A 17,757-nucleotide genomic window follows, 5' to 3' on the forward strand; every position below is an offset into this window, starting at 1 on the left:
TCATTGTCAATGGATGTGAAAGCAGACTTCGTTTACTTTCTGTATGAGGCGAAGAAAAAATGACTTTGAGAAGCTCCACAGTGATAGAGAGTTAAGAGGATCAGAAATAGTATCAGATCCCCAGATGGGCACATTTATAGGCCTACATTTGCGCGCAGGCCAGGTAGCCTAGGGCTACTTCTACGCGTAACCAGTAGTGTGTCCTTACTCAAGATTGACAGGAGGGCCCCAAACAAAAGACAATGAATAAATTGACAACTCGTAAATGGAATGAAATAAACCCAAACTTTTTTTTCTCACAAGTGTAGCCTAGGTTGTGCGCTCTGCAAACAATGTGTCCACTCCAACAATGACAATGGTAAGACTGTAATAATAACATATTTAATGCATTAACAGAAATGACTGTAACCAAACAAACAGTGTAGATTAAAAATGATGAAAATGAACAGTAAATGTCTACTGGTGTGCCATCCCCCCAGCTTCCGCAATGGATTAGTCCATCGAGACAGGTGTGAATCAGACAGGTCTCCTATGCCATCATTTTTAAAATATTATTTTGCCACTGCTTGACTAAAAAAAATCTATCGACCAAACAATCGACCAGTCAAATAAATGTGGTCAGCCCTAGTCGATTTAGAGTATCGTTTGACAACTAGTGCACAGAAGAACTAGTCTACATAATGAGCACAAAATTTATGAAAATATAGCAGTGTCCAAACAATTTCTGTTTATGAACCAGTGACACTGGAGTCAAGGAACTAATGTTAACATTCAATGCTAAAAGTTCAGATGATAATTGTTTACCTCAAATCTTTGCTCAAATTTAACACGGTACGGTCAATAAACACATAATAACATAATCAATCAAACTAACAATCAAACCAAATCAAATGTAAACAAAGAACCTAGAGAATGCACCTATAAAGTCATGAATGAACATGCCTGTCACATCCACAATCCAACCAACCTTGTTGCCTCACAGGTGTGCCCTCCACTACCCCTGTTATCCTGTAGTCACCCCACTGCCCCCCTTCCCCCAAACAACAACACTAAATGCGGCCAGCCCCATGTTGGTTGCCCCCCTACCCCATGCTCTGCCAATTGGCCTGGCCAAGCCAGAAACCTGTCAGTGTCGATTGAGTTGAGCCTGAGCGGACCTGCTAGAGAGGACGTGCTGTTCCTGCTCTGAGGGCACACCACTTGTTTCTAAAGCCTGGGAAAAGAAAAGGGGGCTCCCTGTTCGCATTCCTCCCATCCGAGCTGCCAACTCTCTCTCTCTACCCCCCTCCCTCTATCCCTCCCTCAAAGTGGAGAAACAGGAGAGGACGAGGGAGGGTAAATGAGATGAACAAAAGGCGTTCTGTGGACGCGGCCCTGGCTGCTTTCCATGTCAACAGTTTGGCGGGTTCAGAGGTCACGTTAACTACATTCATACCCAGCAGCACCCTTGTTTTGCTCCATGAAGTGAGCCGCGGGGGTGGGCCCCGACTTCAGAGTTTTCATCCCTCCCTCGCACTCTCCCCCCAAACCCCCTAATCCTTCAAGATATTTCTGATCCCTTCACATGTTTCTGCTCAATTAAAACAAAATGGACGACCCTGCACTCTCTCTGGGGAGTGGGACAGACAGACAGAGAGAGAAAGCCAGAGAAACAGCAAGAGGAAAAAGTGATAGGGCCCTCCCTGAGGTGATGCGAGCTAGCCTACTCACCAGAGCTAGCCTACTCACCAGAGCTAGCCTACTCACCAGAGCTAGCCTACTCACCAGAGCTAGGCTACTCACCAGAGCTAGCCTACTCACCAGAGCTAGGCTACTCACCAGAGCTAGCCTACTCACCAGAGCTAGCCTACTCACCAGAGCTAGCCTACTCACCAGAGCTAGCCAAACAAACAGGTAAATAACTACTGTAAACCTCCAATTAGAGAGAATAGAAAGAGGACCCGGTCATATAGGTGATCTGCAAATTCCATATTGGGCTAATCCTATTAGCAAACAGCTAGTAGTCCATGTTTATGGACAAAAAGATGGCTTTGCTAAGTTTCACCCCCATGAAGCCCAGAAACAAGGTTCAGATTTTGGATTAGGGTGCTGGTTAGAAAGCTACAAAGCAGTATCCATCTGACTCTGACATAAAACTCAAAACATATGCATGAGTTTCAATTATTGCTGTTTCTAGAGTACATTGTGTGACTGGGCCACCAAGAATCAACATGAAGAGGATATTTTTTACACCTATTTTTACACCTTTATTTAACTAGGTAGGCCAGTTGAGAACAAGTTCTCATTTACAACTGCGACCTGGCCAAGATAAAACAAAGCAGTGCGACAAAAACAACAACACAGAGTTACACAAAGAAACGTACAGTCAATAACTCAATAGAAAAAATCTAGAAACACTGTGTGCAAATGTAGAAGAGTAGGGAGGTAAGGCAATAGGCCATAGAGGCAAAATAATTACAATTTAGCGTTAATACTGGAGTGATAGATGTGCAGATGATGATGTGCAAGTCGAGATAATGGGGTGCAAAAAAGCAAGAAGATAAATAACAATATGGGGATGAGGTAATTGGGTGTGCAATTTACAGATTGGCTGTGTACAGGTACAGTGATCGGTAAGGTGCTCTGACAGCTGATGCTTAAAGTTAGAGAGGGAGATATAAATCTCCAGCTTCAGTGATTTTTGCAATTCGCTCCAGTCATTGGCAGCAGAGAACTGGAAGGAAAGGCGGCCAAAGGAAGTGTTGGCTTTGGGGGTGACCAGTGAGATATACCTGCTGGAGCGCGTGCTACGGGTGGGTGCTGCTATGGTGACCAGTGAGCTGAGATAAGGCAGAGCTTTACCTAGCAAAGACTTATAGATGACCTGGAGCCAGTGGGTTTGGCGATGAATATATAGCGAGGGCCAGCCAACGAGAACATACAGGTCGCAGTGATGGGTAGTATATGGGGCTTTGGTGACAAAACGGATGGCACTGTGATAGACTGCATCCAGTTTGCTGAGTAGCGTGTTGGAGGCTATTTTCTAAATGACATCGCCAAAGTCAAGGATCGGTAGGCTAGTCAGTTTTACGAGGGTATGTTTGGCAGCATGAGTGAAGGAGGCTTTGTTGCGAAATAGGAAGCCGATTCTAGATTTAATTTTGGATTGGAGATGCTTAATATGAGTCTGGAAGGAGAGTTTACAGTCTAACCAGACACCTAGGTATTTGTAGTTGTCCACGTATTCTAAGTCAGAACCGTCCAGAGTAGTGATGCTAGTCGGGCGGGCGGGTGTGGGCAGCAATCGGTTGAAGAGCATGCATTTAGTTTTACTAGCATTTAAAATAGAGGTCAACCGATTATGATTTTTCAGCGCCAATACCGATTATTGGAGGACCCAAAAAAAAAGCCGCTGCCGATTAATCGGCCGATATATATATATATATATATATTTGTAATAATGACAATTACAACAATACTGAATGAACACTTTTATTTTATCTTAATATAATACATAAATAAACATCTATCTAGTCTCAAATAAATAATGAAACATGTTCAATTTGGTTTAAATAATGCAAAAAACAGAGTGTTGGTGAAGGAAGTAAAAGTGCAATATGTGCCATGTAAAAAAAAAGCTAACGTTTAAGTTCCTTGCTCAGAACATAAGAACATATGAAAGCTGGTGGTTCCTTTTAACATGAGTCTTCAATATTCCCAGTTAAGAAGTTTTAGGTTGTAGATATTATAGGAATTATAGGACTATTTCTCTCTATACCGTTTGTATTTCATATACCATTGACTTCTTATAGGCACTATAGTATTGCCAGCCAAATCTCTGGAGTTGATAGGCTTGAAGTTATAAACAGTGCTGTTCTTCAAGCATTGCGAAGAGCTGCTGGCAAATGCAGGAAAGTGCTGTTTGAATGAATGCTTTCAAGCCTGCTGCTGACTACCACCGCTCAGTCAGACTGCTCTATCAAATATCAAATCATAGACTTAATTATAATATAATAAACACACAGAAACACAAGCCTTTGGTCGGGGCGGCAGGTAGCCTAGTGGTTAGAGCGTTGGACTAATAACCGAAAGGTTGCAAGATCGAATCCCTGAGCTGGCAAGGTAAAAATCTGCTGTCCTGCCCCTGAACAAGGCAGTTAACCCACTGTTCCTAGGCCATCATTGAAAATAAGAATTTGTTCATAATTGACTTGCCTAGTAAAATAAAAAATAAAAAATGTATATGGTCAAATCATTATGAAAACAAAACTTTTATTCTTTCAGTGAAATACGGAACCGTTCCGTATTTTATCGAACGGGTGGCATCCATAAGTCTAAATATTGCTGTTATATTGCGCCACCTTCAATGTTATGTCATAATTATGTAAAATTCTGGCAAATGAATTACTGTCTTTGATAGGAAGAAATGGTCTTCACACAGTTCGCAATGAGCCAGATGGCCCAAACTTCTGCATATACCCTGACTCTGCTTGCACAGAACGCAAGAGAAGTGGCACAATTTCCCTAGTTAATATTGCCAGCTAACATTCATTTATATTAACAAAATATGCAGGTTTTAAAAAAAATCTACTTGTGTATTGATTTTAATAAAGGCATTGATGTTTATGGTTAGGTACATTGGTGCAACGACAGTGCTTTTTTTGCGAATGCGCTTGTTAAATCATCACCCGTTTGGCAAAGTAGGCTGTGATACGATGATAAATTAACAGGCACCGCATTGATTATTTGCAACGCAGAACAAGCTAGTTAAACTAGTAATATCATCAACTAGTGATTATATTGAGACTGATTGTTTTTTTACAAGATAAGTTTAATTCTAGCTAGCAACTTACCTTGGCTCCTTGCTGCACTCGCATATCAGGTGGTCAGCCTGCCACGCAGTCTCCTCGTGGAGTGCAATGTAATCCAAAAATGGCGATTATCGACTGTTATAAAAACTTGAAATCGGCCCTAATTAATCGGCCATGCTGATTAATCGGTTGACCTCTAATTTAAAAGAAGTTGGAGGCCATGGAAGAAGTGTTTAATTGCATTGAAGCTCGTTTGGAGGTTTGTTAACACAGCGTCCAAAGAAGGGACAGATGTATACAGAATGGTGTCGTCTGCGTAGAGGTGGATCAGAGAATCACCAGCAGCAAGAGCGACATCATTGATATATACAGAGAAAATAGTTGGCCCGAGATTTGAACCCTGTGGCACCCATAGAGGACCAGACAACAGGCCCTCTGATTTGACACACTGAACTCTATCTGAGAAGTAGTTGGTGAAGACAGTCATTTGAGAAACCAAGGCTATTGAGTTTGCCGATAAGAATGCAGTGATTGACAGAGTCGAAAGTCTTGGCCAGGTCGATGAAGACGGCTGCACGGTACTGTCTTTTATCGATGGCGGTTATGATATCGTTTAGGACTTTGAGCGTGGCTGAGGTGCACCCATGACCAGCACGGAAACCAGATTGCATAGTGGAGAAGGTACGGTGGGATTCGAAATGATCGGTGATCTGTTTGTTAACTTGGCTTTCGAAGATTTTAGAAAGGCAGGGCAGGATGGCTATATGTCTATAACAGTTTGGGTCTAGAGTGTCTCCCCCTTTAAACAGGGGAATGACCGCGGCAGCTTTCAAATATTTGGGGATCTCAGATGATACGAAAGAGAGGTTGAACAGGCGAGTAATAGGGGTTGCAACAATTTTGGAGGATAATTTTAGAAAGAGAGGGTCCAGATTGTCTAGCCCAGCTGATTTGTAGGGATCCAGATTTTGCCGCTATTTCAGAACATCAGCTGTCTGGATTTGGGTGAAGGAGAAGAAGGGGGGCTTGGGAAAGTTGCTGCAGGGGGTGCAAAGCTGTTGGCCGGGGTATGGGTAGCCAGGTGGAAAGCATGGCCAGCCGTAGAAAAATGCTTATTGAAATGATCGATTATTGTAGATTTATCGGTGGTGACAGTGTTTCCTAGCCTCAGTGCAGTGGGCAGCTGGGAGGAGGTGCTCTTTTTCTCCATGGACTTTACATTGTGCCAAAACTTTTGGGAATTTTGGCTACAGGATAGGATGTACGTTTCTGTTTGAAAAATCTAGCCTTTGCTTTCCTAACTGACTGTGTATATTGGTTCCTAACTTCCCTGAAAAGCTGCATATCGCAGGGGCTATTCGATGCTAATGCAGAACGCCACAGGATGTTTTTGTGCTGGTCAAGGGCAGTCAAGTCTGGGGTGAACCAAATGCTATATATCTGTTCTTAGTTATACATTTTTGGAATGGGGCATGCTTATTTAAGATGGTGAGGAAAGCACTTGTAAAGAGCAACCAGGCATCCTCTACTGACGGGATGAGGTCAATATCCTTCCAGGATACCCGTACCAGGTCGATTAGAAAGGCCTGCTCGCTGAAGTGTTTTAGGGAGCGTTTAACAGTGATGAGGGGTGGTCGTTTGACTGCAGACCCATTACGGACGCAGGCAATGAGGCAGTGATCGCTGAGATCCTGGTTGAAGACAGCAGAGGTGTATTTAGAGGGCAAGTTGGTCAGGATGATATCTAAGAGGGTGCCCATGGTTACGGATTTAGGGTGGTACCTGGTAGGTTCCTTGATAATGTGTGTGAGATTGAGGGCATCTAGCTTAGATTGTAGGACGGCCAGGGTGTTAAGCATATCCCAGTTTAGGTCACCTAACAGTACGAACTCTGAAGATAGATGGGGGGCAATCAACTCACATATGGTGTCCAGGGCACAGCTGGGGGCTGAGGGGAGTCTATAAAAAGCAGCAACGGTGAGGGACTTGTTTCTGGAAAGGTGGAATTGTAGCTCGAATTGTTTGGGCACAGACCTGGATAGTATGACAGAACTCTGCAGGCTCTCTCTCCAGTAAATTGCAACTCCGCACCCTTTGACAGTTCTATCTTGTCGGAAAAAGTTGTAGTTGGGGAAGGAAATTTCAGGATTTTTGGTGGCCTTCCTAAGCCAGGATTCAGACACGGCTAGGACATCCGGGTTGGTGGAGTGTGCTAAAGCAGTGAATAAAACAAACTTAGGGAGGAGGCTTCTAATGTTAACATGCATGAAACCAAGGCTTTTACGGTTACAGAAGTCAACAAATGAGAGCGCCTGGGGAATGGGAGTGGTGCTGGGGGCTGCAGGGCCTGGGTTAACCTCTACATCACCAGAGGAACATAGATGGAGTAGGATAAGGGTACGGCTAAAGGCTATAAGAACTGGTCGTCTAGTGCGTTCGGAACAGAGAGTAAAAGGAGCAGATTTCTGGGCGTGGAAGAATAGATTCAAGGCATAATGTACAGATAAGTGTATGGATGTGAGGATGTGAGTGCAGTGGAGGTAAACCTAGGCATTGAGTGATGATGAGAGAGGTTTTGTCTCTAGAGGCACCAGTTAAGCCAGGTGAGGTCACCGCATGTGTGGGGGGTTGAACAAAAGGGATATCTAAGGCATATTGGGCAGGGCTGGGGGCTCTACAGTGAAATAAGATAATAATCACTAACCAAAACAGCAATAGACAAGGCATATTGACATTAGGGAGAGGCATGTGTAGCCGAGTGATCATAGGGTCCAGTGAGTAGCAATAGATGAGTCAGGGAGCCGATTCAATAGTCGCTACTACGCTAGGCGAGCTGGAGACACGGCGATTCAGACAGCTAGCGGGCCGGGGCTAGCAAATGGGCCTCCGGCGAAGTCGCAATGGTAGAACCTGTTGAAACCACCTCGGACGATTACGTCGGCAGACCAGTCGTGATGGATTGGCGGGGCTACGTGTCGGCAGTAAAGGGTCCAGGCCAATTGGCAAAAAAGGTATTGTAGCCCAAGAATTGGCTGGTGGACCTCTTCGGCTAGCCAGGAGATGGGCCTAGCTCGAGGCTAGCTCAACGCTAACTGGTGCTTGCTTCGGGACAGAGACGTTAGCCAGGAGTAGCCACTTGGATAGCAGCTAGCTAACTGCGATGATCCGGTGTAAAGATTCAGAGCTTGCGGTAGGAATCTGGAGATGTGGTAGAGAAAAAGCAGTCCGATATGCTCTGGGTTGATATCATGCTGTGCAGAGTGGCAGGTATTGACCGAGCTAAGGCTTGCTGTTGTCCGAGTTAACGGTGAAGACCGCTAGCAGTGGCTAACTGACTACTAGCTAGTTACCTGGCTAGCTTCTGATGGGGGTTCCGGTTCTAAAGTATAAAAATAGCAGATTGGATATGAACGGACAGTCTGACTAAGAGCCATATATTGGACCAACTGTTAGAATGTTGAATATTGTTCTAATTCCAGACATTCAGTTACATAGCATTGTTAGAATATTCCTCATGTTAATGGGGAGCTAACATGGCTGCCATAGAATGTTGAAGTGTCATGTAAATACATCATAAAGCAGAAATTTAAATTTCCCTACTCTCGAAATACACTGAACAATATAAACGCATGTAAAGTGTTAGTCCTATGATTCATGAGCTGAAATAAAAGATCAGATAAATGTTCCATATGCACAAAATGCTTATTTCTCTAAAATGTTGTGCACTAATTCGTTTAAATCCCTGTAAGTAAGCATTTCTCCTTTGCCAAGATAATCCATCCACCTGACAGGTGTGGCATATCAAGAAGCTGATTAAACAGCATGATCATTACACAGGTGCACCTTGTGCTGGGGACAATAAAAGGCAACACGAAAATGTGCAGTTTTGTCACAGAACACAATGTCACAGATGTCTCAAGTTTTGAAGGGAGCGTGCAATTGGCATGCTGACCACAGGAATGTCCACCAGAGCTGTTGCCAAAGAATTTAATGTTAATTTCTCTACCAAACGTCGTTTAGAGAATTTGGCAGTACGTCCAACCGGCATCACAACCACAGACCACGTGTATGGCGTCGTGTGGGCGAGCTGTTTGCTGATGTCAAAGTTGTGAACAGAGTGCCCCATGGTGGCGGTGGGTTTATGGTATGGGCAGGCATCAGCTATGGACAATGAACCCAATTTAATTTTATCGATGGCAATTTAAATGCACAGAGATACCGTGACAAAATCCTAAGGCCCATTGTTGTGCCATTCTACCGCCGCCATCACCTCATGTTTCAGCATGATAATGCACAGCCCTATGTCGCAAGGATCTGTACACAATTCCTGGAAGCTGAAAATGTACCTCTTCCATGGCCTGCATACTCACCAGACATGTTAAACATTGAGCATGTTTGGGATGCTCTGAATCGACGTGTAAGACAGGGTGTTCCAGTTCCCGCCAATATCCAGAAACTTCGCACAGCCATTAAAAAGGAGTGGCACAACATTCCACAGGCCACAATCAACAGCCTGATCAACTCTATGCGAAGTAGATGTGTCGCGCAGCATGAGGCAAATGGTGGTCAGACGAGATACTGACTGGTTTTCTGATCCATGCCCCTACCTTTTATTTAAGGTATATATGACCAACAGATGCATATCGGTATTCCCAGTCATGTCAAATCCATAGATTAGGGCCTAATTGAGTGGTCCTTATAAGAACTGTAACTCAGTAAAATCTTTGAAATTGTTGCATGTTGCGTTTGTATTTTTGTTCTGTGTACATGCCTCTAGTCTGACTACTGTATGTGCATCCTGCGTTTGAGACTGGTTAGATTAGCTGTGGACATTGACAGGAGGAAGAGAGACAGAGAGACAGAAAGAGAGAGAGAGAGAGAGACAGAGAGGGAGAGACAGAGAAGGAGAGAGAGAGGGGGCGAGACACAGAGAGAAGGGAGGAGAGAGAAAGAGATAAGAAGGGGGGATGAAAAGAGTTGAAGATAAAAATAGAACGGCAGATATCAATCAAGAGAAAAAGAAAGAGAGAAATAGCTCCGAAACTGAAAGAGAGCAACGGATTCTCACATTACTGTAATGATTTTTGTCAACATTAATATTTTATCCACCTTCAAAAATATAAATAATGGAGTCAAAATAGTCCCTAGTTTTTGAACAACACATATACCCCTTACTGATCCAGGTACTTCTTCCAGCATACACAGAGACAGAAATCAGTAGAGAGGGGAAGGGGTGGCCACTGGACCACCAAGGAATTACTAGTCAGAGACAAAACATTGAGGTTGGAGTGGTCGGATTTCAAAGCACCCGAGTGATGGGATATCCGGGAACGTTTTCCGGCCTTTGCCCAAAGCGGTGGTGGCTTGGCTCTCTAACCAGTGGAGATACTACAGCTGCTGCTCCATCAGAGTGACATGCGTGCATACACACACCCACACAGATAAAACTAGATACACATAAATACACACTCCCTTACTCTTTCTAACACACACAGGGGCATGTGCAAACATGCACACGCACACACACACACACACACACAATCAGGCCCTATTCTCAGGTCACACACACACACACACACAAAGCTCATCTTCTATAATAGTTATGACTGAATAATGTATCAGTACTATCCATCTACAGTGGGGGGGAGTATTTGATCCCCATCTGATTTTGTATGTTTGCCCACTTACAAAGAAATGATCAGTCTATCATTTTAATGGTAGGTTTATTTGAACAGTGAGACACAGAATAACATCAAAAAAATCCTGAAAAACACATGTCAGAAATGTTATAAAATGATTTGCATTTTAATGAGGGAAATAAGTATTTGACCCCTCTGCAAAACATGACTTAGTACTTGGTGGCAAAACCCTTGTTGGCAATCACAGAGGTCAGACGTTTCTTGTAGTTGGCCACCAGGTTTGCACACATCTCAGGAGGGATTTTGTCCCACTCCTCTTTGCAGATCTTCTCCAAGTCATTAAGGTTTCGAGGCTGACGTTTGGCAACTCGAACCTTCAGCTCCCTCCACAGAATTTCTATGGGATTAAGGTCTGGAGACTGGCTAGGACACTCCAGGACCTTAATGTGCTTCTTCTTGAGCCACTCCTTTGTTGCCTTGGCCGTGTGTTTTGGGTAATTGTCATGCTGGAATACCCATCCACGACCCATTTTCAATGCCCTGGCTGAGGTTCTCACCCAAGATTTGACGATACATGGCCCCGTCCATCGTCCCTTTGATGTGGTGAAGTTGTCCTGTCCCCTTAGCAGAAAAACACCCCCAAAGCATAATGTTTCCACCTCCATGTTTGACGGTGGAGATGGTGTTCTTGGGGTCATAGGCAGCATTCCTCCTCCTCCAAACACGGCAAATTGAGTTGATGCCAAAGAGCTCCATTTTGGTCTCATCTGACCACAACACTTTCACCCAGTTGTCCTCTGAATCATTCAGATGTTCATTGGCAAACTTCAGACGGGCATGTACAGTGCCTTGCGAAAGTATTCGGCCCCCTTGAACTTTTCGACCTTTTGCCACATTTCAGGCTTCAAACATAAAGATATAAAACTGTAATTTTTTGTGAAGAATCAACAACAAGTGGGACACAATTATGAAGTGGAACGAAATTTATTGGATATTTCAAACTTTTTTAACAAATAAAAAACTGAAGCATTGGCAGTGCAAAATTATTCAGCCCCCTTAAGTTAATACTTTGTAGCGCCACCTTTCGCTGCGATTACAGCTGTAAGTCGCTTGGGGTATGTCTCTATCAGTTTTCATTCCTCCTTTGCAAAACAGCTCGAGCTCAGTGAGGTTGGATGGAGAGCATTTGTGAACAGCAGTTTTCAGTTCTTTCCACAGATTATCGATTGGATTCAGGTCTGGACTTTGACTTGGCCATTCTAACACCTGGATATGTTTATTTGTGAACCATTCCATTGTAGATTTTGCTTTATGTTTTGGATCATTGTCTTGTTGGAAGAGAAATCTCCATCCCAGTCTCAGGTCTTTTGCAGACTCCATCAGGTTTTCTTCCAGAATGGTCCTGTATTTGGCTCCATCCATCTTCCCATCAATTTGAACCATCTTCCCTGCCCCTGCTGAAGAAAAGCAGGCCCAAACCATGATGCTGCCACCACCATGTTTGACAGTGGGGATGGTGTGTTCAGGGTGATGAGCTGTGTTGCTTTTACGCCAAACATAACGTTTTGCATTGTTGCCAAAAAGTTCGATTTTGGTTTCATCTGACCAGAGCACCTTCTTCCACATGTTTGGTGTGTCTCCCAGGTGGCTAGTGGCAAACTTTAAACAACACTTTTTATGGATATCTTTAAGAAATGGCTTTCTTCTTGCCACTCTTCCATAAAGGCCAGATTTGTGCAGTATACGACTGATTGTTGTCCTATGGACAGAGTCTCCCACCTCAGCTGTAGATCTCTGCAGTTCATCCAGAGTGATCATGGGCCTCCTGGCTGCATCTCTGATCACTATTCTCCTTGTATGAGCTGAAAGTTTAGAGGGACGGCTGGGTCTTCGTAGATTTGCAGTGGTCTGATACTCCTTCCATTTCAATATTATCGCTTGCACAGTGCTCCTTGGGATGTTTAAAGCTTGGGAAATCTTTTTGTATCCAAATCCGGCTTTAAACTTCTCCACAAGAGTATCTCGGACCTGCCTGGTGTGTTCCTTGTTCTTCATGATGCTCTCTGCGCTTTAAACGGACCTCTGAGACTATCACAGTGCAGGTGCATTTATACGGAGACTTGATTACACACAGGTGGATTCTATTTATCATCATTAGTCATTTAAGTCAACATTGGATCATTCAGAGATCCTCACTGAACTTCTGGAGAGAGTTTGCTGCACTGAAAGTAAAGGGGCTGAATAATTTTTCACGCCCAATTTTTCAGTTTTTTATTTGTTAAAAAAGTTTGAAATATCCAATAAATTTCGTTCCACTTCATGATTGTGTCCCACTTGTTGTTGATTCTTCACAAAAAATTACAGTTTTATATCTTTATGTTTGAAGCCTGAAATGTGGCAAAAGGTCGAAAAGTTCAAGGGGGCCAAATACTTTCGCAAGGCACTGTATATGTATTCTTGAGCAGGGGGACCTTGCGGGCACTGCAGGATTTCAGTCCTTCACGGCGTAGTGTGTTACCAATTGTTTTCTTGGTGACTATGGTCCCAGCTGCCTTGACATCATTGACAAGATCCTCCTGTGTAGTTCTGGGCTGATTCCTCACCGTTGTCATGATCATTGCAACTCCACGAGGTGAGATCTTGCATGGAGACCCAGGCCGAGGGATATTGACAGTTCTTTTGTGTTTCTTCCATTTGCGAATAATCGCACCAACTGTTGTCACCTTCTCACCAAGCTGCTTGGCGATGGTCTTGTAGCCCATTCCAGCCTTGTGTAGGTCTACAATCTTGTCCCTGACATCCTTGGAGAGCTCTTTGGTCTTGGCCATGGTGGAGAGTTTGGAATCTGATTGATTGATTGCTTCTGTGGACAGGTGTCTTTTATACAAGTAACAAGCTGCGGTTAGGAGCACTCCCTTTAAGAGTGTGCTCCTAATCTCAGCTCGTTACCTGTATAAAAGACACCTAGGACCCAGAAAACTTTCTGATTGAAAGGGGGTCAAATACTTATTTCTCTCATTAAAATGCAAATCAATTTATAACATTTTTGACATGCGTTTTTCTGGATATTTGTGTTGTTATTCTGTCGCTCACTGTTCAAATAAACCTACCATTAAAATTATAGACTGATCATTTCTTTGTCAGTGGGCAAACGTACAAAATCAGCAGGGGATCAAATACTTTTTCCCCCCACTGTAGATGTAATGTACAGTCATGGCCAAAGGTTTTGAGAAAGACACAAATATTAATTTTCACAAAGTCTGCTGCCTCAGTTTGTATGATGGCAATTTGCATATACTCCAGAATGTTATGAAGAGTGATCAGATGAATTTCAATTAATTGCAAAGTTCCTATTTGCCATGCAAATGAACTGAATCCCCCAAAAACATTTCCACTCCATTTCAGCCCTGCCACAAAAGGACCAGCTGACATCATGTCAGTGATTCTCTCGTTAACACAGGTGTGAGTGTTGACGAGGACAAGGCTAGAGATCACTTGGTAATGCTGATTGAGTTCGAATAACAGACTGGAAGCTTCAAAAGGAGGGTGGTGCTTGGAATTATTGTTCTTCCTCTGTCAACCATGGTTACCTGGAAGGAAACAAATGCCGTCATCATTGCTTTGCACAAAAAGGGCTTCACAGGCAAGAATATTGCTGCCAGTAAGATTGCACCTAAATCAACAATTTATCGGATCATCAAGACCTTCAAGGAGAGCGGTTCAATTGTTGTGAAGAAGGCTTCAGGGCGCCCAAGAAAGCCCAGCAAGCGCCAGGACCGTCTCCTAAAGTTTATTCAGCTGCAGGATCGGGGCACCACCAGTACAAAGCTTGCTCAGGAATGGCAGCAGGCAGGTGTGAGTGAGGCAAAGACTTTTGGAGGATGACCTGGTGTCAAGAAGGGCAGCAAAGAAGCCACTTCTCTCCAGGAAAAACATCAGGGACAGACTGATATTCTGCAAAAGGTACAGGGATTGGACTGCTGAGGACTGGGGTAAAGTCATTTTCTCTGATGAATCCCCTTTCCAAATGTTTGGGGCATCCGGAAAAAAGCTTGTCCGGAGAAGACAATGTGAGCGCTACCATCAGTCCTGTGTCATGCCAACAGTAAAGCATCCTGAGACCATTAATGTGTGGGGTTGCTTCTCAGCCAAGGGAGTGGGCTCACTCACAATTTTGCCTAAGAACACAGCCATGAATAAAGAATGGTACCAACGAATCCTCCGAGAGCAACTTCTCCGAATCATCCAGGAACAGTTTGGTGACAAACAATGCCTTTTCCAGCATGATGGAGCACCTTGCCATAAGGCAAAAGTGATAACTAAGTGGCTCGGGGAAGAAAACATCGATATTTTGGGTCCATGGCCAGGAAACTCCCCAGACCTTAATCCCATTGAGAACATGTGGTCAATCCTCAAGAGGCGGGTGGACAAACAAAACCCCACAAATTCTGACAAACTCCAAGCATTGATTATGCAAGAATGGGCTGCCATCAGTCAGGATGTGGCCCAGAAGTTAATTGACAGCATGTCAGGGCGGATTGCAGAGGTCTTGAAAAAGAAGGGTCAACACTGAAAATATTGACTCTATGCATCAACTTCATGTAATTGTCTATAAAAGCCTTTGACACTTATGAAATGCTTGTAATTATACTTCAGTATCCCATAGTAACATCTGACAAAAATATCTAAAGACACTGAAGCAGCAAACTTTGTGGAAATTAATATTTGTGTCATTCTCAAAACTTTTGGCCACGACTGTATATGAAATGTACCAAATTACTTTATTGTTGCTATTTAACTACTGTAAAATGTGTGTAGAATGGACATGTAACAACAAAAGAAAAGGATGTAAAAACAAAGTTTATTTTTGTCTTCTGAAGAGAGGGGGTGGTGGGAGGGGGGTGGTGGATGAGCCCCCCCAAAAATGATAATAATAACTAAAACACACACACACCGATAAAACTAGCACACACAGGCGTGTGTGCAAACACACTAACAATCAGGCCACATCCTCAGGTCTTGACGTGTTGTTACTTCCCTCTAGACTCACCACCCCTCACCAAGACCCAGGATCACTTCCCTCTAGACTCACCACCCCCCACCAAGACCCAGGATCACTTCCCTCTAGACTCACCACCCCCCACCAAGACCCAGGGTCACTTCCCTCTAGACTCACCACCCCCCACCAAGACCCAGGGTCACTTCCCTCTAGACTCACCACCCCCCACCAAGACCCAGGGTCACTTCCCTCTAGACTCACCACCAAGACCCAGGATCACTTCCCTCTAGACTCACCACCCCCCACCAAGACACAGGGTCACTTCCCTCTAGACTCACCACCCCCCACCAAGACCCAGGGTCACTTCCCTCTAGGCTCACCACCCCCCACCAAGACCCAGGGTCACTTCCCTCTAGACTCACCACCCCCCACCAAGACCATAGGTCACTTCCCTCTAGACTCACCACCCCCCACCAAGACCCAGGGTCACTTCCCTCTAGGCTCACCACCCCCCACCAAGACCCAGGGTCACTTCCCTCTAGGCTCACCACCCCCCACCAAGACCCAGGGTCACTTCCCTCTAGACTCACCACCCCCCACCAAGACCCAGGGTCACTTCCCTCTAGACTCACCACCCCCCACCAAGACACAGGGTCGCTTCCCTCTAGACTCACCACCCCCCACCAAGACCCAGGGTCACTTCCCTCTAGACTCACCACCCCCCACCAAGACACAGGGTCGCTTCCCTCTAGACTCACCACCCCCCACCAAGACAGAGGCCAAATGGCCATCCGCGAATCATGCGCTATTTACTTAACTAGATAAGTCAGTTAAGAACAAATTCTTATTTACAATGACGGCCTACACCGGCCAAACCCGGACAACGCTGGGCCAATTGAGTGCCGCCCTATGGGACTCCCAATCACGCCGGTTGTGATACAGCCTGGATTCTAACCAGGGTGTCTGTAGTGACACCTCTAGCACTAAGATGCAGTGCCTTAGACCACTGCCCATTGGTGGTCAACAGAGGATGACTTGGTAGAACGTAGGGTGATCTTGCATTCAGTATGTGTTTGAGAGAATGTTTGCGAGAGTGAGTGAGTGTGTGTGTGTGTGTGTGTGTGTGTGTGTGTGTGTGTGTGTGTGTGTGTGTGTGTGTGTGTGTGTGTGTGTGTGTGTGTGTGTGTGTGTATGAACAGAGAACACGGCCTGACTTCTGCCCACAGAGAATGGGAAAAGCCACTGGTGAAGCTACAGTCACTACTCAGATTTAAGAGTCCATAGGACCCTCTGTAATGCTTGTCCTGTCCTAACCGAACCTGTCCTGTTCTGTCCTTTCCTAACCTGTCCTAACCAGTCCTAACCCGTCCTTTCCTAACATCTGTCTTGTTAATCTGTCTTGTTCTAACATGTCCCATCCTAACATGCCCTGTCCTAATCTGTCCTGTTTTAACATGTTCTGTCCTGTCATAACCTGTTCTGTTCTAACCTGTCCTGTCCTGTAGCTCCACTTTTTCCAATGCTACTTGGCTATCTCTGTCCCTTTGCTTTTTCTCTGCTATGATGATGCAGAATATCCAACTTTAGAATAGTAACAACTGACTTAAAAACAACATGTATAATGCATTATGATGCCCCCCTCCCAAACACACAATTCTCTGTTGTATTAATTGCTCCTGTAAGTCGCTGGATAAGAGCGTTTGCTAAATGACTAAAATGTAAAAATCCAAGTTCAATGGTGCCGACACTGTACCGTGTGGTACGCCGGGCATATAGGAAACTCTCTCTCTCTCTCAAACACACACACACACACACACACACACACACACACACACACACACACACACACACACACACACACACACACACACACACACACACACAAAGGGGTCTCACCTGAGGATGCAGTAGCAGCTGTGGGCCCCCGAGGAGAGGCGGCAGAAGCCGAAGCGCTGCTTGCTCTCGATGTCCGTCAGAACGAAGGTGAAGTTCTGGCCCACTTGGCTCACCGACAGACTGCATCACACAGAGAGGATGGGAAGCAACCAGTCAATCAAATTTATCCATAAAGCAGTTTTTACATCAAAAGTCCTTTCAACATTAATCTGGCCTAGAAAGAAGGGGAGGTAGAGAGAGAGAAGGAATTCGAGCAGGAGGAGAGAAAGAAAGAAGCATTTTCAGACATGGCTTCTCGTTTAACACGAAGTCGTGCCCTTTAAAGTGCTTTCTGTATAAAGGTGTCATTATTATTGCTAGTGTTATCATCATTATCAGTATTAGCATCGTAGGTAAAGTACCTAGGGGCAACAGTCCATTTAGGAGGGTTGCT

General features: G+C 44.6%; 1 protein-coding gene across 5 annotated transcripts in view; it reads right to left on the reverse strand.

The window, feature by feature from the left end:
* The window catches only part of LOC106570883 (DENN domain-containing protein 1A), a 145,624-nt gene that overhangs the window by 66,798 nt on the left and 61,069 nt on the right, over positions 1-17,757 (reverse strand). For all 5 annotated transcript variants that reach the window (XM_014143465.3, XM_014143472.3, XM_014143453.3 and 2 more), the window contains exon 5: positions 17,325-17,444. In XM_014143465.3, coding sequence (XP_013998940.2) covers positions 17,325-17,444 — 120 coding nt within the window. The remainder of the gene's footprint in view (positions 1-17,324; positions 17,445-17,757) is intronic.

The sequence above is a fragment of the Salmo salar genome, chromosome 01 (assembly GCF_965601325.2).
Source record: "Salmo salar chromosome 01, fSalSal1, whole genome shotgun sequence".
Classification (NCBI taxonomy): Eukaryota; Metazoa; Chordata; class Actinopteri; order Salmoniformes; family Salmonidae; genus Salmo; species Salmo salar.